General features: G+C 40.9%; 1 protein-coding gene across 1 annotated transcript in view; it reads left to right on the forward strand.

Annotated features, from left to right (window-relative positions):
* txnrd2.2 (thioredoxin reductase 2, tandem duplicate 2) overlaps positions 1–18,144 on the forward strand; it is a 41,057-nt gene extending 22,913 nt beyond the window's left edge. The window contains exons 12-17 of the mRNA XM_060907490.1: positions 8,691–8,827; positions 10,290–10,385; positions 10,542–10,634; positions 13,104–13,175; positions 13,262–13,359; positions 14,761–18,144. Coding sequence (XP_060763473.1) covers positions 8,691–8,827; positions 10,290–10,385; positions 10,542–10,634; positions 13,104–13,175; positions 13,262–13,359; positions 14,761–14,884 — 620 coding nt within the window. The 3' untranslated portion in view covers positions 14,885–18,144. The remainder of the gene's footprint in view (positions 1–8,690; positions 8,828–10,289; positions 10,386–10,541; positions 10,635–13,103; positions 13,176–13,261; positions 13,360–14,760) is intronic.
* The last annotated feature ends 3,340 nt before the right edge of the window (positions 18,145–21,484 follow it).

Raw genomic sequence — 21,484 nt, forward strand, 5'->3', positions numbered from 1 at the left:
TTTAGGCCGAAATGAACTTAGTTTTTGATTTTAAAAAAATTTCCAATATGTAATGCCAATTGTACATGCCTGTTCTTTAATTCAAAATCACCATCTTGATCTTCAAATTGGCCATATGGTATCTGCATTACATTACACAACATCCTGTCCAGATAAAACCTAGTTAGTACATGTTAGGGTTCACCCAGTCGGAAACGGTCAACTTACTTCTCGGGACCCCCGCCCTCGTACCACCTGCAGAATTCTGGGACGGAACACCGCAAAAAAACAGAGAACCAGAGATCGGTTTCACTGCTGTTTATTCACAGTTTTCTCGCCAAAGATGAAATATTATATAACAAATTATAATCTCTCTAAACGGCTATTGTGTCTGTCGAATGTGTGTGTTAGAGGTCTGCGCGGGTCGGATTTTTCAGTCCCGCGCCCGCATTGTGCAGTCCCACTCCCGCCCGCGCCCGCAAAGAATTATGATTTTCAGTCCCACTCCCGCCCACAAAAAAATTGATTTTCAGTCCCGCTGCCGCCCGCGCCTGCCATATTTTGTCCCGCTCCCGCACGCAAATCCCGCATGATGCAGACGTCCGCGTTATTTCTCAGTAAAGTTCTTGTCTTGACACAGCGTGATGGTGCCCCGCCCCCTACTTTGAGTGGATTTGAGCATAAATATCTACAGCTCACGTTTGTTATTGTTTACCTTGTTTCTGAATTCAGCATGTAGTATCTCTAATAATAATAATTAGTGCTGTCAAACGATTAAAATATTTAATTGCAAATCACACATTTTTATCACATGAGAAACCATTGTAATTCTCTGATCAGCATAAAAAAGTGAATGGGCTTGCTTTGTACCAATGTGTTTTTTTTTTTTTTGTTGTTTTTTTTTATTGCAAAGCAGAGCTAATAAAAGAAATGAAGTGATTTACTGCTTGCGTTAGTCTACAACTTTAATCAGAGAGACATGTTACACAGTGACTGTAGGCTTGACTCAATGCTATCCCAGAAATCCTTCCTGTAATATGCAAATTTGGCCGTCCAATCAGAGGTGGCCAAATTTGCATATTACAGGAAGGATTTCTGGGATAGCATTGAGTGAAGCCTACCGTCACTGTGTAATCTGTCTCTCTGATTAAAGTTGTAGACTAACACAACAAGTAAATCAATTCACTCGTGATTCTCTTGATAGCTGGGTGTGAACTGCGAGTCATTAGAGTGATCAAAGAATTTCCCCTTAGGGTGATCAATGGCAAGTTTAAGATGCCGTTTCTGGCAATCTGATGCAATCTGACTCTCTCTGCAAATTTAGGCATCTTAAAATGTTTTTATTAATGCCAAATAAAATATCCAGCACAAATTATATATGATAGACATAAATTAATAATTTATAAATTTTATTTCAAGCATGTTTTTAGTTAGCGGGACTGCAGCTTATCACCGCGCCCACCCGCGCCGCATATGTGCACTCCCGCTCCCGCCCGCGCGCGCATATGTGCACTTCCGGTCCCGCCCGTGCCCGCAATGAGCTTTCAAAATTTGTCCCGCGCCGCACTGCTTTGCGGCGGGTCCCGCGGGACTCCCGCGGGAGTGCAGGGCTCTAGTGTGTGTGTGTTTGTATGTGACCTCAGAGAGGGGTGTGTGTGTGTCTATGGGAGGGTGTGAGTAAGTGACATCATTTTGATATCTGTGTCTATTTGTGTGTGTGTTTGACTTGTGTGCAAGTGAGCAGCTTGATCTTGGGGCAGGTCAAATAATCTCCATCAGTGTGTGTGTAAATCATAACATAATGACATATTTCTGATCATATGACATGATAGCAAGGTACAAACAGATTTTAAAGGTCATTGCTACGTACATACGGAATTTTTCAACAAAGATATGTTATAAGAAAGTAAACAAAAAATAAGAACAAACCTAAACAAAGACAGTCATAAGCAAAACATCTCATATCAAGAATATGTTCTTAACATTAGAATCATAAAGTCTTAATAATCCTAAATTATATTCTGTAATTATAAAACTAACTTAAAACTATAAAACTAACTTAAATCATGGCTTTAAATCTAACTTTTAATTCCCAATACACGTTGGCTATGCAGCTGTGGTTGTGTGTGATATCAAAGGCCATTGTGAGTGTGTGTAATATCATCGCAGACCCTGTCGCCATCTAGGCACATCTCTGATCAACAATACACATTTCATATCAAAATTAAACAAAATGTTCCCAAACAATGTCCAGCCGAGACAGAAGGTCATTTTAACTGAACAAAATTAATCCTTAATTTTGTCACAAATAAATTACTGCCTTCTTGGTCAAGAATTCTACTTATATAAACCTAACAATCCCCCCCTTTGATAATAGTATCACTATTATCAAATCCTAGGATCATATATGATCATTATCACCTCATGATCATATAGGTGATTACATCGAGACAACAGTTGAAAGGGAAGTGATAAGTGATGTTGAATGTTGCCTGCTTAATATGCAAGACCTCCTGCTACCATGATAACGTTAGAAGAAAGCTTAAGAGAATTATATCATAGAACTTTTTTCTGGTTTGCACTTCATTTTAAAGGATTAGAGTATTCAAAGACATGAATAGCAAAAATGCAGAAATATGATACTGTAGAGCTCGTTTATATTAAAAGATGCATTGATTTTTTTGAAATCCTCAAATGTGAATTGATTAAAAACAAGTCTCTTGTACCATATTAATTATTTTCACCTGGTAGTCCACCAAGAAGGGGAATTTATTTCCACATAAATTGCAACTTTTTGCTGATAAAATGAATGGTTTTGGGGTAAAAAAAAAATAGCCAAAAATCATTAGCTCCCGCCCCCTGGGCCCCCACCAGGGCTCTGCCCCTGGGCCCCGCTGGGTGCCTGCAGCCCCCAAACCCCTGGCTTTTTTCAGACTTTTTAAATATTTTTCATTCTCATCCCTGAATATTTTATAATCAGTAAGCCATAATAAATGAAACAGTCAGTATTTGGTGTGAGACGACCCTTTGCTTTAAAATAAATAAATAAATAGTCTGAGGTCCAGTGAGTGCAGTTTTATGCGGAAATGATCTGTAGGTTTTACTGAGCACCTTACAGAACCAGCCGCAGTTCTTCTGGACACTGTCACACTCGCGTCTTCATTTTACACCAAAACCCAGTAGCCTTCATTACGTTTTCTTTTTTTCATCTGAGAAGTGTTCTCTTATGGAATGTGCTGCTCAGATACAAACATATTTTGTGCTGGGGGGGGGGAACATTTGAAACGCTAAAATGTTTTTGTAATGTTGTGACTTGATGGTGTAGAAGTCATAAAATAGAAATCTATAGCAAAGTTTGGATAAAAAAAAAATAGGGTGCCTCAGACTTGCACAGTACTGTATGTTAAATAAAAACAAGGTGTAAATAATAATGACTCCATCAAAGGATAAACCCTGCAAGAATATGAAGGTAAACAAGACGGAAGGAACTAAGATGGCCGAGGTCAAAGGATTAAAAGGTTGATGTGACCAAAAAAAAATAGGTGAAAATAACAATGTATGCTTAATTTTAAAAAAATGGCAGAAGTACTGTAGCAAAAAAGGTCCAATTTGAAAGAATAAACACTGCAGCAGCTGCAAGAATAACGTACATCAGATCGTAACGGTGAGCTACGCTGAATAAAATCTAGGCAGGATGTCCTGTGTAGATCAAATAAAATGACTCGCAGTAAAATGCTAATGGTTTCATTGATGGTTTCCCCAGATTCGGTTTTGTAATTGAAATAAAGGCAACTTACTTATGTGCATTTCATTTTTGGCTGCCATGTGTGCCTTTAATTCTGCTCCTGCCATCATGTGCGACTCATCATATCATATGGTGTCTTTATTTAAATCTCGCATGCGAACAAGCAAAGCAAACTGCAGCATCAGCACACTGAGGACCATCATATCTGACAACAACATGATAAAGCGTGAGTCGGAATCATCAGGGGACGTGTTAATCAGCAGCTCAGGATGCAGCAGGGCTCTGAAGGTCGCCATATTCCCCGCTTTTCTCTCTCACTCTGGCCTTTTCCTCCTTTTCCTTTTATTCCCTTCTGTTCTGTTCATCCCTCAGCATGTATCCTTACATCCATGTCCACATTGTCTTTCTCTGTTGTTCCGGTTGGAGTTTATTTATTGGCAGTTGAACGATGTTTCCCTGAAAGATGATGATGATGATGATGATGATTTGGCTTCCCATCAAGACCGAGAATTATGAGATCATAGCAGATGTCTTTATTGGTCTCTCTGAATGTATGAATGTTACAGAGCTGCTTGGGAGCAAAAAAAAAAAAGGAAAGAAAGAGAACACTACATGCCGTTCTCTTATATTCTTTGTCTCTCCGGAAACATATAAAAACATTTGGTATTAACTCAGAGCGGTGGAATTTTCTGCCCCAAGCTGACGCCCCTCTCCATCCTGGCTGCACTCTTCCTTTTTTGCAGGTGCCTGATGGAGGGCAGGAAGGAGCAGATTTCCTTTAACATTCAGCTCTTATTGCTCCCACGCCACTAATACACACTGGCAGTCTGTCCGTTTTACAGCCCGGCCTGCTGAGACAGTTTCAGTACTAACATTTACATTTCTTTTAGCTTCTCTTTGATGCTGGTCATCGTTACCAGATCAACACTGACCTGAAACGCATTTATCTTCTCTCTCCTTTTTCATGCAAAGTAGTTTGGTTTGGATCTGTGTGACTTCAGTTTTTTATCCAGTTACATTTTGTTTGGTACTGGCTATGAAATACGTTTGATAAATGTCATGATCAGTATCAATAAGACAGTGCAGAAGTTAAAAACAGAATGGTCTACCTTGGATAAATGTTCCAACAACTTGCTTCACATCAACCTCAGCATATTTATAATGATAATTTGCTGATCTGTTGCCCAGTTAACGGTGACCTGACTTCTTTTTCAGAAGATGCAATGAAATATATAGTGATATTATTCTATCCACATTCACTGGATATGAGCAATCATGCTCTCTGATTGGCTACTCTACTACTAGGATATCAGGTCATATACCATGAGTAGAGCAAAACAAAATGGTGGAGCGTGTTGCTGAATCAACCAAGGACGAAATAAAAACGCTATTCAAAAAATTTGAAGCTTAAATTTTTTTCCCCGATAAAATGTGTTTTCATTGATCAACTGTTGATGTAAATCTTGTCAAATTTGAATATTTTACTATGCATGTATGCAGTTTGTCACGTGTCCGCTAAGCGGAAATGATTTTCTCAGATATTTTTTTATTTATTTATTTTTTTTAAATCAAATTTGCAAAAAGGCGGCATGGTGGTGTAGTGGTTAGCGCTGTCGCCTCACAGCAAGAAGGTCCGGGTTCGAGCCCCGTGGCCGGCGAGGGCCTTTCTGTGCGGAGTTTGCATGTTCTCCCCGTGTCCGCGTGGGTTTCCTCCGGGTGCTCCGGTTTCCCCCACAGTCCAAAGACATGCAGGTTAGGTTAACTGGTGACTCTAAATTGAGCGTAGGTGTGAATGAGAGTGTGAATGGGTGTCTGTGTCAGCCCTGTGATGACCTGGCAACTTGTCAAGGGTGTACCCCGCCTTTCGCCCGTAGTCAGCTGGGATAGGCTCCAGCTCGCCTGCGACCCTGTAGAACAGGATAAAGCGGCTAGAGATGATGAGATGAGATGAAATTTGCAAAAAAAAAAAAAAGCTCTGTTTCTCAAAATCCAGTGAATGTGGGTAGAATAAAACAGTTATTCCACTCAGTTTCATCATACAATGACTTATAGCCAACTCAGTGTTACGTGCCTCATCGACTATCAGTTCATGTACGACTCGCGTTCATGGAATAACTGTTAAATATATATGATACTAATGATGTATCGTGTGACCAAATCACAATACAAATTTCTGACACTTCAAATCATGGAAGTAAATAAAGAACCGTGATTTATCCATCCATTATCTGTAGCCGCTTATCCTGTACAGGGTCGCGGGCAAGCTGGAGCCTATCCCAGCTGACTATGGGCGAGAGGCGGGGTACACCCTGGACAAGTCACCAGATCACTGCAGGGCTGAGACAGAGACAAACAACCATTCACACTCACACCTACGGTCAATTTAGAGCCACCAGTTAGAAGAAGAAGAAGCAGCAGCCTTTGTCACATGCACACTTGAGCACAGTGAAATTCATCCTCTGCATTTAACCTATCTGAAGCAGTGAACACGCGCGCGCGCACACATACCCAGAGCAGTGGGCAGCCATACTACAGTGCCCGGGGAGCAGTTAGGGATTTGGTACCTTGCTCAAGGGCACTTCAGCCCAGGGACGCCCCATGTTAATCTAACTGCATGTTTTTGGACTGTGGGGGAAACTGGAGCACCCGGAGGAAACCCACACAGACACGGGGAGAACATGTAAACTCCACGCGGAAAGGCCCCTACCGTCCGTTGGGCTCAAACCAAGAACCTTCTTGCTGTGAGGCGACAGTGCTAACCACTATACCACTGTGCCGCCCTCTTGTTGTATTATTAGGCTGCGTGATCTTAGTTTTTCCAAACTGTAATTCCGTTGTTTAGATAGCCGAGGGCAATAATGTAAAATAATGGAAATGTATGTGACTTCACCATAGGTGGAAGTAACACAGCTCTAATGTTGCAAAAACAGATCTAAAATGTTCGAGTTGGTGTAATTGTGTACAAATAGATTTAATAAGAAATCAAAGCTCTCTTTTTACAGATTGCTGAAAGGTAAAGAAAAGAGAAGCAAATGGAGGCAGAACAAATGTTCATAAAAGTTTAAGAAAAGGCAGATTTATTAACTTTTTTCATTTTTAATAAAAGGAAAATTTTAGTGAATCAGTTATATTTTACTCCAGCCTTTACAAGCGTTTGTAAATTAACATTTAATTTAACAAAATTAATATTTACATTGATAAAGAATGGGGAAATAAGTGTTGAATTTTGTGCTTTTTTTTTTTCCCCAAAAAATATATATCATGGAGAAAATCAAATTGTGAATTTGATAAATTACTACATGCCTAGAAGATACATTGGTAAAGGAACATTTTAGAGTATTTTATCGATTTAGTGTTCGCTAATGGTTTTGTACAATTTTTCTTAGTGTTGGCGATTTTTAAAAAAAGGGGGGGGACAAGGACAGGATGCCGAAGTCCTGAATGTTACAGGTTTGTCCTGTCGAGTGTAAAATCAAGGACACTGTTTCGTTTTTGTTGTGCTTGAAGACAAAGGCACTCTTTCACTGCAAGCTTTTATCACACAGACATGGGGGGGGAGGTGTGTGTGTGTGTGTGTGTGGTTTATTCGCTCTGCTTATGTACCCCAAACTTTCTGTAGACTTTTAACAACTTAAACAACAAGGCAAAGCGACAAGCAATATGAAACCTTTTTGGTTAATAGTGGTTTATTGTATTTACAGTACTGTATAGTTGTGTATAACGCTGTCGAAAAATCAATATTAAATAAAATCCTAATGCTTTGGTCTTTTGAACTGTAAATTCACGTGGTGCTTTGTTCTACATTTTTGTGGCAGATTTATTTACTAATATGAAGAAATGATATTTATAGTAATAATCATTAATATTTATTTACTTTTGTTTACAGTAATACATTTCTCATTGAACCTGTGGGTTTTATTGTGTGAGGAGTTTTAAACAGTCCTGATGTTTTGCTGCCGCTTTGATTTTATGCATAGCGATATGATTTTTGCCATATTGCCCACTTTGACGTGTGTGTGAGGGAGGAAATTGTTCTTGGGTTTTGGGCAGGAAGTCAGTTTTCTGGAGTTTGTTGTGTTTTTTGGTCGATAGCATCGGTGTGGTATCTCTCTAGGTTCTGCAGCCTTAAGACTGTTTATTGTTATTCCCGTGTGTGTGTGTTGGGGGGTGATGTGATGGGTAAGTGTTGATAGCCATCTCTCAGCCTACTGACAGGAAGTGACAGAAATGTACAGTATAGACCCCAGGTGTCTGATGGGATACACATCCTTGTCTGCTCATTTGTCAGTCTACAGAGACACACGGACCATTCCAGCTGTGCAGATGTTTTTATTCAAAGAAAAGCTTTTGAATGAGGAAAGAATTTTGGCAGTGTTCATCAAAACATGCCATCAAACAACAGTTCATCATGGCACTCCATGAATACAGAGGCCACGCCTCCTTCACTGGGACTGACTGGCACTGAAGCCACACCTCCCTCAATCAGAGTAATGGTACCAAGGCCACACATACATACATTTTCTGTCTCTAAGTGCAGAGGTCATGCCTTTTTTTTTTTTCTTGGAGTTGACAGGTACAGAGGCCACACCCCTTTTGTTGTAATTAAGTTAATTAAGTTGCACCTGCTTTACAGGGACAAACAGGTAATGCTGCCATGCCTACTTTACTGTAGCTGATGGGTACAGAATGTACCTGTCCGCTACAGTAAAGTAGGCGTGGCAGCATTACTTGTTTGTCCCTGTAAAGCAGGTGTAAATTAATTAACTGTTAATTACAACAAAATCATAGTAGCTGATGAGCGAAGGCTAACAGCAACATTACAGAGGACACTTCTGTTTACTGTGATTGACAGACTCAAAGGCCACGCCCACTGACTGGCCACACCTCCTTCATTGATTTAAAATTTGGTGGCAAGAAAGAAAGAAAATCAATCACAGGTGTAATTACAGTGAAGCTCTGATTGCAGGTCGAGCTCCTGAAAGCACAACACTGAACTTGCAGCATGTCGGCGTTCAGCTCGACACAAACACGGGAAAAATCATCGTAGCTGATGATGAGCGAACATCTGTGCCTAACATTTACGCCATTGGAGACATTGCACAGGTACTGGACCACCCCACCCTAATACATCTTTAGCACGGCGCACAGCCTGATCATATATCTGTACTGTCAATCATCTCAAGCAGCTGTGTGATTTCTGGCACACACACACACACACACACACACACACACACACACACACACACACACACACACACACACACAGGCTGCTTCACTCTTCTTAGCTGGCAGCAGGTTTTCTCCTTTCATACCTGCTAGTGCTGCTCTGTTTTATTTTTTTTAAATCAATGAAACACACCTGGTATTATAGAAATAAAAGCTTTATAGCTGCCTGTACCCCATATAGCCTGCCACACACACTTTCTGTCTGTCTGTCTCACAGACTGATGCAACCACCAGCTAATCTACTCTTTCCTTCTTGTTCCTCTCTTTAACCTGTTTCTCTCTCTCTCTTTTTTTTTTCTGAGATTCTGTCTGCTGATTTTTTTTTTCTGTCTGTTTGCCTTTTCTTTCACACTTTTTTTTTTTTTTTTTTTTTTTTTTTAAATCTGGCTCTGCCTTGTATTCTGTTTTTCTATCTGTTCATCTCTCTCTCTCTCTCTCTCTCTCTCTCTCTCTCTCTGTTTGTCTGTATCTCAGCCTGTCTCTGAATATCCCTTTCTGTCTGTCTCTCTCTCGCTCTCGCTCTCTTTCTCTCTCTCTCTCTCTCTCTCTCTCTCTCTCTGGCTCTGCCTGGTGTTGTTTTTGTCTGTCTCTCCATTTCTCAGCCTGTCTCTAAATATTCCTGTCTGTCTGTCTCTATTTCTGTCTCTCAGCCTGTCTCTGAATAATCCTGTCTATCTCTGTTTGTCTGTCTCTATCTCAGCCTATCTCTGAATATCCCTTCCTGTCTGTCTCTATCTCTCAGCCTGACTCTGAATATCCCTTTCTCTCTGTCTGTCTGTCTGCTATGGATCCAAGTGTTTCTTCTTTTTTTTTCTCTCTCTTTCTGTCTGTTGGTCAGTCTTTGTCTCTCTGTCGGATGTGTTGGTTGGATGTTTGTGTCAGTGAACATGCAGGTTTGTGTAAGTGTGACTCAGAGTGCTGGAGTGTTAGCCTGCAGCTTTTTCCTTCTCTCTCTCTCTCTCTCTCTCTCTCTCTCTCTCTCTTTCTATCTATCTCTCTGTCTGTCTCTCTCTAATCCTCACTGTGACTGACACTAACATTATGTTCTAGAGATAACCATCGCCTGAGCATGTCAGTTTTTCCTGATCAAACCGTTTAGCCGCACATCCGTCCATAACACTGCCGCAGAAGGGGTGTGTCGGTGTCAGAGACACTTCCACTTTTACCTTCACTGTATCCTGATCCGGAATAATCAGATTTATTATTATTATTATTATTATTATTCCTGTAAACGGAGCTAGTGTTACTGTCACAGTACACAATAAGGTGTGTGTATACTGGATGTTTTCGTATATGCTCATACAGATGTTTCAGTCGTGTGTGTGTGTGTTTGTTTCAGGGACGTCCTGAGCTCACCCCAACAGCCATCAAAGCGGGTAAACTCCTAGCTCAGCGATTAGCTGGTCACTCCACCCAGCTCATGAACTACAACAACGTGAGGTTCAACAAAGCAACAAGTGCATCTGATATTTTATAGAAAGAATATAATTTTTAGGGGAAAATGTTTTAATCACAAACCTTTTGCAGGAACACTGAGATTAGTTTTCTGATGATTTTGTCAATGGTGTGTGTGTGTGTGTGTGTGTCTCAGGTGCCCACCACAGTGTTTACTCCTCTGGAGTACGGATGTGTCGGTTTATCTGAAGAAGAAGCCGAGAGACGACATGGCAGTGACAATATCGAGGTATGATGAACTTCAGTCTCTGAGTATTTGTCAGAGTGTGTTTGTGTGTATACATGCATTCATACACACCCCAGCCCTCTCACACCTGTGCATCAATGAATCCCAAACCCTTCTCCAGTGACAGATGGCTGAGTGCAGGCTCTGGTTGATGCACGCAGAGCCTGACGACAGACGAGCGCCAGTCAAAAGCGCCGCCTGTGATTGGCCGTGACAGGTGTGCATCCGGGGCTGCCTGCATCGGCATGCGCTCGCCTGAGTGTGCAACATCTCCGAAGCGGCGGTTTTCTCTTATTGATGATTCATGCGGGGGGGCAAAAAACATTGAGAGCAGAATGCCAAGGTGAAGCTGGGGAGGAAGAAGCAACAGCCAAAAACCTCCAGCCTGAAGAGGTGTGGTGATGAGAAACTGACTGTCAGGCGTGCCTAAATAAATGACAGACGTCTGGGATGACACTCAGGTGTGGTCTGGGCTGTGGTGTTGTAACAAATCCATGATCCTGCGTTATGCTGAATTTCACAGTGATCTTCATGAGTGTAATAACTGTCTCCTTTTAAAGTTCACTTTTTTTTTTCCACAGAGTTTAAAAACGAACATGGTTTTATACATTTTTATTTTTATTTCAAAAGCAGTCCGAGAGAACAAAATGAACATGATAGCTATTAAATAATTTTTTTTTTTTAAATAAAACATCTCATTCTGCATACCTCGGAAAGTGGGAACTCGGAATTGCACCATTTCCACTCTCCACCCATTCGAACCACAACGTTTAGGAACAAAACCTTGAACGTCTCTGTGTTTCTTTTGTTCGCAACAAACTAGCCAGCTGACTCTGATGAACGGATATGGATCCGAAAATGGATGTTTTTCCTCAGAATGGTGACCTGTATCATAAGTTTTATAGATTTAACGAGTGATTGTCTATATGTTGATGATGCGGTGTATTGTAAAGTCATTTAAAGGTATGAAATGCTGCTGTTTTACTGCTGATACTGTGAGCAGCCATTTTGATTTGACATCACTTGGTGTTGAAGCAGCTGTTTCGAGTTCCTGAGAAGGAATTCCGAGTTGAGGGGGTGTTTTCTTTGTCTTTTTCCTAGTTGTAATTCGTAAATTATTCACATGCAGTTTTCCCACCCTTCTTCACATGCTTATTACCTCGCCCGGGACGGAGTCCACCAGGGGTCGGGGTATTGTTTTCGGTCGGGTTTGTTTTTTTTTTTTGTTAATGATGTTTCAGGAAAATGGCTGGACCGATCTTCAAGAAACTTTCAGGATAGATGGGCATTGGTCTCAAATAGAACCTCCAAAATTTTGGGGGTCATCCGGTTAAGGTCAAGGTTTCTGTGGCTACTGCCTCATATAGAGGCGCTAGCCACTATGTCATTGTGCTCCAAGAGTGTAACAATCGTACAGTGTGTTCTGATTGGCTGAGAGCAGTAAGCAGTACAGTGTGCTCTGATTGGCTGAGAGCAGCAGAGAATCAGAATCCGAACCATGTTTATTGGCCAAGTATGTTCACACACGAGGTCAAAATCAAGGTCACCAAAAAGGTCAAAATCGTTTTCGCGATCTCTTCCTTCATATTCATCATAAGTGCTACTGGGCGAGGTTTGTTTTGCCTGGCAACACTTGTTTAATTTTGTTTTTGTGCCTTTATTTGTTCTATTTAACTTTTTCCACAAAATCGATTCGTACATGAGCTGATGGCGGCTATAATCCATGTACGATAAGATTGAGTGGAGTAACTGTTTTATTCTATCCACATTCACTGGATTTTGAGAAACAGAGCATTTTTATTTTTAGCAAATTCAACAAATAAAATCTTTTATACAAAATGTCCGACAAAATCATTTCTGCTTAGAATGTAAACAAACCGGCGCAATGACAGGAGCAATTTGTGAAAAATGCTAATAATAATAATAATAATAATAAATTCTTGAAAAAAAGATGCATTCTTACCATCAAATACTTTCATTCGATGTTTTGTTACTTGTATTTTTTTTACAGGGTTTTTTTTTTTCAAGCAGAGTTTTTTTTTATTTCGTCCTCGGTTGGTTCAGCAGCACGCTCCGCCATTTTGTTTTTCTCTACTCATGGTATATGAGCTGATATCCAAGTCGTAGAGAAGCCGATCAGAGCGTGCGATTGCTCATACCCGGTGAATGTGGATAGAATAAATAGGAGTATATTATATATCTAGTTAATTATTATTTTTATATTATTCAGTCTACAATCTACACTGTTAGTCTGTGCTTTGGTTAGCAGGGTTCGTACAGCTCATGGAATTTCTGGAATATCATGTCATGGACTTTTAAAAAGCCTATTACAGACACTGAAGTTTTGTTCAGGGGATTTTGTTTGTAGCATGTTTACATTTTAGTTGCAGTTTATCAATGTAATATTTTTCATGGATTTACAACCGGAATATACAATTTTTTTTTTTTTTTTTTTTTTTTGTTGGTTGTCAGGTGTATCACGCCTTCTACAAACCTCTGGAGTTCACCGTAGCTGAGAGAAACGCCAGTCAGTGCTACATCAAGGTGAAGACCAGGACTTGAGGAGATTTTGTATTCAAAGAGCATTCGTGTGCATGTGTGTGTAAAAACCTTCGTCATTCCTCTGTCAGGTGGTGTGTGAGCGGGAAGAACCCCAGCGTGTGTTAGGGCTCCACTTTACCGGCCCCAACGCTGGAGAAGTGACCCAAGGGTTTGCTCTCGGCTTCCAGTAAGCGATCCTTTCCTCCGTCTCTGTTGAAGCGTTTATTGAAATGATGCGACAGAAAAGATTCTGGATGAGACAGACCTGTAGACCTGGACTATTTGTTTCCTATATTAGCCTTGTCTTTGCTGATAGACCGCATTTGATGTGAGTGACTTTAGGGGTTGGTGATTATGGCAGGAATCTCATATGATAATTGAAGACATGGTATGTATGAACTGTCGTGTGATTTATAACTAAACCAATTCCAAGGACACATTCTCTTGTCACTCGTTATTTTAGAGAATCAGCATGTGGGACGAAGCTGGATATATCAATATGACGATAGAGTATCGATATTGTTGTAAATTGCACTACAATATGCGTGTCTGAGAGATCAGTGTTTCTAGGATAAGCTCTGATCAGAATCAGAAGGACGTTAAAACTTTTTAGTGAACCCATAAAAGAATTCTATACAAATATGTATACCTTTTTTTTTCCCCATTCCCCCTTTTTTTAAAGTGTTAAATCATTGATTTTTGTAAACATTAAAGACAAAATTGTCGCTGATATCTTTTCTTAATGCGTCGCTACTTTTTTGCTTGTTGCGTATATATTACATCATGCGTTTATCAAAAGAAGATTTGCGATATATTTTCTCCATATTGCACTTTCACTACCTTTTGACATTCAAAAAAAATCAAAATAAGAAACTGTTCTCAGAGACCTAAAGCTTGGAATGATGTCACGGAGATCTGATAAGTGTGTGTAGTTAGGACAGTTAGCTAGCTTTGCTAATCTGCCAACAAATCTAGCAAAAAAAAAAAGCCAAGTATGTAACATGTAAAGCGACCAGTTTTCACACTGATTGATTAGTGTGTTGTTTAATTGGTGTTTAACTCCATAATGATAGCTCGCTAACTAGATAAACAGCGTAAGAGAGCAAGCTAATACTGTTTTTCATTGGTGGATAAATGCTGAACAGGCCACAATCACAAACAATAAACGTAGCTATCACTACACACAAACAAACAACTGCTGAAACAATCGGCTTGTTTAATCGCGAGTGCAAACGCAGGCTAATGTATCGAGCAAATAAGAAGTCTGTCCCACCCAGATTTTTATATAAATTTGGTGTAATTTTATCAGTATAGCCACACAACTTATCACTCCACCCTCCCCTCCTAGGCCCCGCCTTCCAAAGTTTCAAGGTGGAGTGGTAGTTCTGGTGGTAGTTCCAACAACATTGTGTGAAGAAAGTATCTGAAAATTTGTTCTTGTAGATTTTCATTGCGTTCTTGCTAACTCTAGTGAAAAACCTACAGAAGCTAAATTGAGATGCATCATCACACCCTTTCGAGACGGCTTACAGAGTGAGCGTTTTGTCATCCATTGTTTTTTAATTCAGTTGTTTTGTTTTCTTTGTAGGTGCGGATTTACGTACCCTCAGCTCCGCGATACGGTCGGGATCCACCCCACCTGCGCTGAGGAGCTCACCAAACTCCACATCACCAAGCGTTCAGGTCTGGACGCCACAGTGACCGGCTGCTGAGGTTAAACACCCCCCTCACCTTAAATACGCCGAACACACGGACCCTGTGAACACAAGAAAGGAAGCGATGCAAGTCACAATTGGGCTATAATGTTTTGTTTAGGGCGTAGTTCTCGAGTTTTCGTCTCAACTGCAGCCTGTCATGACCTTTGACCTCACTAGTCTCCAAGACCACACTGTTCAGCACTAAACTTAACAAGTTCCTATAGACAGACACTAAAAACGCATTTTTGTTTATTATTCGTTTCTTTTCAGCTCCATGATAATGCAATAAGACTCGAGAGACGCAACGGTAACCATGAAACAAGCTCATAAATCAGGATTAAGGCCCCATTACAGCTCGCTGAAATGAGAGTCACAGGAGAGCGGAGCAGCCCGGCATTTTTAAAAACATATTCGCGGAATATTGTTGTTTCTCTGGCTGTACTTCCTGTCCATTACTCATTCTGCGCAGCTGACACTGATGGATAGGTTTGGTACGTCGCCACGGTGATGCACTCTGGTTCCCAGGGAAGCAGACAAACACCGGGCAAGCAGCTTGTCAATCAAACACCGGGTCGAGAGAGAGTTTGTTTGAACCTTTTTTTTTTTTATAAACTACAGAGGGTCCCCTCAGAATTAACACACACACAACACACACATGCTCCCTCTCTCTCTGCAGCACCTTGATCACCACAGATAAACGGTGTCTTTATAAATTCAGTACACCTGAAGGGGGCAGTATTCACCTCCTTTTCACGCTGTTTTGGCTGCAAGGATGCCAAATGGGTTTGGAGTCACATATTACAGCCTCATTTAATTTAAAATAGGAGCTAAAACAAGCCCAAGATGTGCATAATACTAATTAGCAGTCCTTTACTTTTCACTGTTCGCAACATGAGCATTTATTTTGCCTCACAAACTAACCCCGATTACAGTATCATCTATTAACGCAAAGATCGTGTTTTTATATCCCTTCAGAATCTGACATGTATTTTGTTTAATTAGCTTGAAACCCAAATTAATGACGCTTAAAATTGGTTCCTAATTCTGATTGGTGTGGTGAGCTAGAAAGGCTGCCTATCTAGGGTCCCTCCTCTGAAATGGAACAAGAGTGTGTATATATATATACTTTATTGTTACAGACTCAAAGGTCCAAATAATACATATAAAAATACACACTTACAATTACAAGACATTATATAAAAAAAAAAACAAAAAAAACATAGGCCTACATAAAGTTGGCTTTTCCAATGTTTCCACATGTCAGAAATATATAAAATATCACTCTCCTTTATATTACACAAACTCATGATGATAATATTTCTAGATTCATATAACCTACACATAAATTTGTGCATAAGAGTGATAGGATAAGTAGGGATTTTCTGGTTGCTCTGAAATACTATCATGGCCTTTATTCATGTATAGATCATCACCAGGAACCATTATGAACAGCACATTCCATTAAAAACCACCATTACAGACCACTAGGAATACCGTTACAAAAAAAACAAACAAACTATGACAAATTATTATTATTTTTTTCCTATCAAGATTCACTTTATTCCTACTAGACAGCTTGCTGGAAAGAAAATTAGCTGCCGTTAGTGAAGTATCAGTCCTTTTGACTAGCTACCAAATGCTCACTCTAGCTACGTACCTGCGTTATGTAAATATCTAAACGTTCACCTCGTCTTTTAGCCTCTACATTACAGGCTCCGTTTTGTTTCTCTGGTTTGAAGCGCACTCGGAGAAAGTTATAGGGAGGCTCATTCTGTTTTACCGAGTGAGCTCTGTGATTTTTTTTTTTTTTGGAACCCCAACAGAGAAGGTTTGTTTTTGTCTGATGTGCCTCAGCTCTCTGATTAATGAGGCTCGGAGCGTGTATGACAGGCCGCTGTGGAGACGGAGACGGAGACAAGCAGCACTACCAGGTTTATTTGGGCCTGAGGAGGGAGTGCAGGGTCCTGTGTTCATGTTTTTTAGGGAACAGGGGGTGCTGAATGAAGAACCCTGACCCCAGTACACTACCAATAATAATACAGTGTAACTGTATCACACACACACACATCTATAAAGGACATGGAAGAACTGGGACCAACCAGCGTAGAGTTTAACAAAAAAGTCCACGTCTCCTCAGGAGCGTGAAAATTCCTTTCGCAATTTGTTCTCCAAACAGCTGTGTTGTTGATGTTCTTTTCATATCTCAATAATCTAATCGCTGTGTCATGGTTTCGATATTGTCATGATTGTAGTTGCTGAACATTCTGTAGGCTGTTGAAAGCTCCAGTCTCGTTGGATAACTTTTTACCTGAAAAGGATTTATTGAGGCTCTTTTTATGGTCGTGATATTTCGTAACTTTTACACATTGTAACGTTTGTTTGCTTGTTTAGCTAATCTAAGCTACGCTTCTAGATCAGTCAATAAACCAAATGGCTAGCTCACAGACTTGCTGGCACACTAACGATACTTAACAATGCCACACAAGCTAGCTGACTAGAGTTGAGTGCAAAAATTAGTGCCCCCTCTCAGTTGTTCTGTGTGAAAAAGAATGGAAAATGGAGCTGTTTGATGATTTTTTTTTTCTACGGAAAAATAATCAGTGTGATTCCTGGAGTATGACAGCAATCCAAAATGAGCAGAAAAGTAAATAAATGACTAGAAAGGAGATTTTGAGAATCTTAAAGCTGCTCCAAGGATGTGAAAGATGTTCAGAGAATATTGATCTGGCATCCAGAAAGAGGATGCGACATTATGCACAATACATGTTGTGTTCGTTAATTAAATTTTTCTTCTCTTTGTTTTGTCCTGAGGGTATAGAAAATTTCGCACTCGATTTAAAACAAAAATGTAATCGTGAATAATTTTGCAGCTTATAAACATGGCTAAAATATGAAGAAAGAAATTTCAGTGCAATAATATATCATGCAACTTATTACCAGAACGTGTCTAGTACACACTTTGGTTATGTGTCATGTTTATTTCTGACATGCACAACTTTCAGGCTCACACATCCTGTCCCAATACACACACACACACACACACACACACACGCATACACACACTGAGGGGTCAGGGTTGAGCTTCTCAGGGGGTCGGTTAATGAAGACCTGCACTAAAAGCCCTCAGTGGAGAGGGCAGGTCTGATGTGCTCCGGCGTCCCCGCTCTGTATGTGTGTGTAAATAGCGGAGGTTAATCTGATCTAAAGCTTTGTAACTGTATAATTTATGTGTAAAGTAATAAATATGAGAACGTACAGCGCCTCTGTTTCATTAATCATGCAGTGTGTGTCTTCTCTTTTTTTCCCCTCCTGAGTGTGTGAGCTCAGAGCTTCACGTGGGTCTGACTGTCAATCTGAGCTCAGGAGAAGAGGTGTGTGTGTGTGTGTGTGTGTGTGTGTGTGTGTGTGTGTGTGTGTGTGTTGAGAGAGGTCAGCTCCCCTCCCAGCATCCCTGGTCCCTCTTTGACCCTGTACTCCAGTGTCCTGTCACTCAAGCACACGTTGACAATGGAGCAGATTCCTCCGTGTTTATTTGCTTAGGGACGGGACTCTCATGCACCACGTCTTTCTTAAAACTTTCCCTTCTGAACACTGAGCTTTTAGCGTCTTGTCCGCTCTCAAAAATGGAACGAATGTGTCTAAATCCACCTTGAAATGCACTTAGCAGAACATGTCAACATGTCAGACTGCACTCGGGCCACGCTGTGAGCTTTAATCCGTCACCATTGTGGCCTGACAGTCCACCTTGCTGAGCGTGTGTGAGACCCTACTGCACAGACTCTCTGTGGTGTGTGCGGGGGCGTTTCTTACCCAACCTGGCTTACAGCAGTAACACACATCTGTCTCATGTAGACATTTGAACAAAGGTGCTATTTTTCTTACCCTGATTTTGTCCCTAATTTATTCATGGCCAAATCCCACTCATCACACAACAGACGATCAACTGCATCTTTTCAAACTGCTGCTCATGCAGTGTCACTCCGAGGAACGTGCTATCCGCCCACTTCTGCATCCATGAGCTCACAGATGCCCATAATTGTTCGTTTAGTTGCTGTGATCAACTGTGGCATCCTCAGGGTTCAAACTCGTGATCAGTAGATAATGAGACGAGCACTTTTCTGTTGCACCACTTGAGAACCATTTAAAGTGATGTTTTACACCTTTTTTGCATAGGAATCCCAAGCTTTCTTTACTTTTCTTCCTTGATGGAGGTTGGAAATTCTAAGTTACGAGCTTTAATCAAACCCAGCATAAAGTGCCATTCATCATGACTTCATTCATCATCATCTTCAAGGCTGTTCTAATTATTTAGCACTTTAAATCAATATCAAGCTCATTATATACTACTGGAACCTTCTAGAGCTGTATTTGTAGAACTGTACGTCAGAGTGGGTTTCAGGTCTCATGCCTTTATCAGGAGAAGGACATTAACTATCCAGATAACGGTTAAGGAACCCTTTTTAAGTGTAGTGAAGGGAAAAAAAAAACAATTGCAGAAAATAAATGCACCAAACAAAACTACACTTAAACAGTGAAAAGAGATCACTTCTAAAATGAACTGAAATTAAATAAATCAAAAAGTGAACGTTTGCTTTATCTATTTAAAAAAAGGAATAGGAATTAATTTTTTTAAGGGAAAATATAAAAATCAAAACTGACACCGAAACAGCAAAAATTCCTCCAGAAATTAAAATTCCCCATAAATCATCACTGTATGAATTCTGTTTACATGAATGCACTCTCTCTCTCTCTCCGAGTGGGTACCTTACTTCCTGATGAGGTTGATGTGGGATACTGACCAATTGTGTTCTGGAATGCTTGTGGGCACGTGGTGTTGTTTCTCTGAGGACGACGATAAACCACGTGCTGTTGGTTTATTCTGGGTTTCTTCAATTGCAGGAGAGAAATGATGCCTCATTTTTGTTGTCTTCAGTTCCTTGTGGTTTTACAGCTTGTGGATTGTTTGTTAGTGCACACAGGGCCTCTCCAGACGAAGCGTGTGTGTGTTTAGAGATGGTTGACGTTGGGTGCCCTGTATCAGTAAAGAACTGGTCACATGATATCAGACTTTTTATTAATACTAATTAATTATTCATTTCAAAATTTAGCAAATGAGTTGTTCCTGGGCGGCACGGTGGTGTAGTGGTTAGTGCTGTCGCCTCACAGCAAGAAGGTCCGGGTTCGAGCCCCGTGGCCGGCGAGGGCCTTTCTGTGCGGAGTTTGCATGTTCTCCCCGTGTCCGCGTGGGTTTCCTCCGGGTGCTCCGGTTTCCCCCACAGTCCAAAGACATGCAGGTTAGGTTAACTGGTGACTCTAAATTGAGCGTAGGTGTGAATGTGAGTGTGAATGGTTGTCTGTGTCTATGTGTCAGCCCTGTGATGACCTGGCGACTTGTCCAGGGTGTACCCCGCCTTTCGCCCGTAGTCAGCTGGGATAGGCTCCAGCTTGCCTGCGACCCTGTAGGACAGGATAAAGCGGCTACAGATAATGAGATGAGATGAGTTGTTCCTTTGGCACTGTGAGATTTTCAGTCAAGGAGGCGTGGCCTCTGTCCCTGTGGTGTTTTTTGACCTAGGTGCTTATTGAAAGAGGCGTGGCCTGTGTCCCTATCAGTCCCTGTGAAGGAGGTGGGGCCTTTGTTCTCATCAGGTGCAGTGACTATGTGGTCTCTGTACCGGTCGGTTCCGGTGAAGTAGGCGTGGCCTCTGTACCCCATCAGCATTAGCGTTTAGAATACAGGGTTAAGATTTTGGGCTTTAAGCCTGGATCACCTTCCACTGCCACCTTCTGCTCTCCAACATGTTAAAGCTTTTTTCACTTTCTCCTCTGGGGCACAGGTTTAAAACACCCTCTCTAACCCTGCCCTAATGCCCTCTTTAACTCCGCATGCTATGCTGATGCACTGATTTAGTTGAATCAATTGTTTTTAAGAGTAAAGAAACCACTAAAACATGCAAGTCAGACAGGGGATTCTCCAGGACCAGGCTTGGGAACCTGTGCTTTGGGAATTTTTTTGTTTTTTAAACTTTCTACAACAGAGGGTTTACCTTATTCCTTAGAAGTATCCTTGAGGAACCATCTAATATTAAAACATCACCAATCTAACCTTAAGACAGACCACTAGACTGACTCCAGGTTAGCATAAAAGGTGGCTTGCAAAAACACAATGTCTTCTATGGCTGTGTTCTTCACACACAGTTCTGTGGTGCCACAGTTGTTTGATTTCCTGCTTTTCTGATTTAATTCCTGAATTTTTTTTCCCCCCAGCATGTTGAAACAGTAAAAACGATAAAGTGTTCCACTCTGTCAACGATGCCGGACTGGGAGTGAAGTCCTGATGAATGGTTTTGTGTATAAACAGCTTCCTTTTCCAGCAGTGAAGGTCTGTGAAGGCAGATGGGAGGCAGAAACCCTGGAGATAAGTGTGTGTGTGTGTGTGTGTGTGTGTGTGTGTGTGTGTGTGTGTGTGTGTGTGATGTTCGTAATAGTGTTGTTTGAGACCTTGACAGGAAAGGTACTGAATTAATCACTGCTCTTCCCACTGATTCTCCATCTCCTGTAGTTCATCCACACTTTTTTTTTTTCTGAAACGTCTCACAGGCACACAGGGTCTAT

Source organism: Neoarius graeffei, chromosome 24, assembly GCF_027579695.1.
Source record: "Neoarius graeffei isolate fNeoGra1 chromosome 24, fNeoGra1.pri, whole genome shotgun sequence".
In the NCBI taxonomy this organism is placed as follows: Eukaryota; Metazoa; Chordata; class Actinopteri; order Siluriformes; family Ariidae; genus Neoarius; species Neoarius graeffei.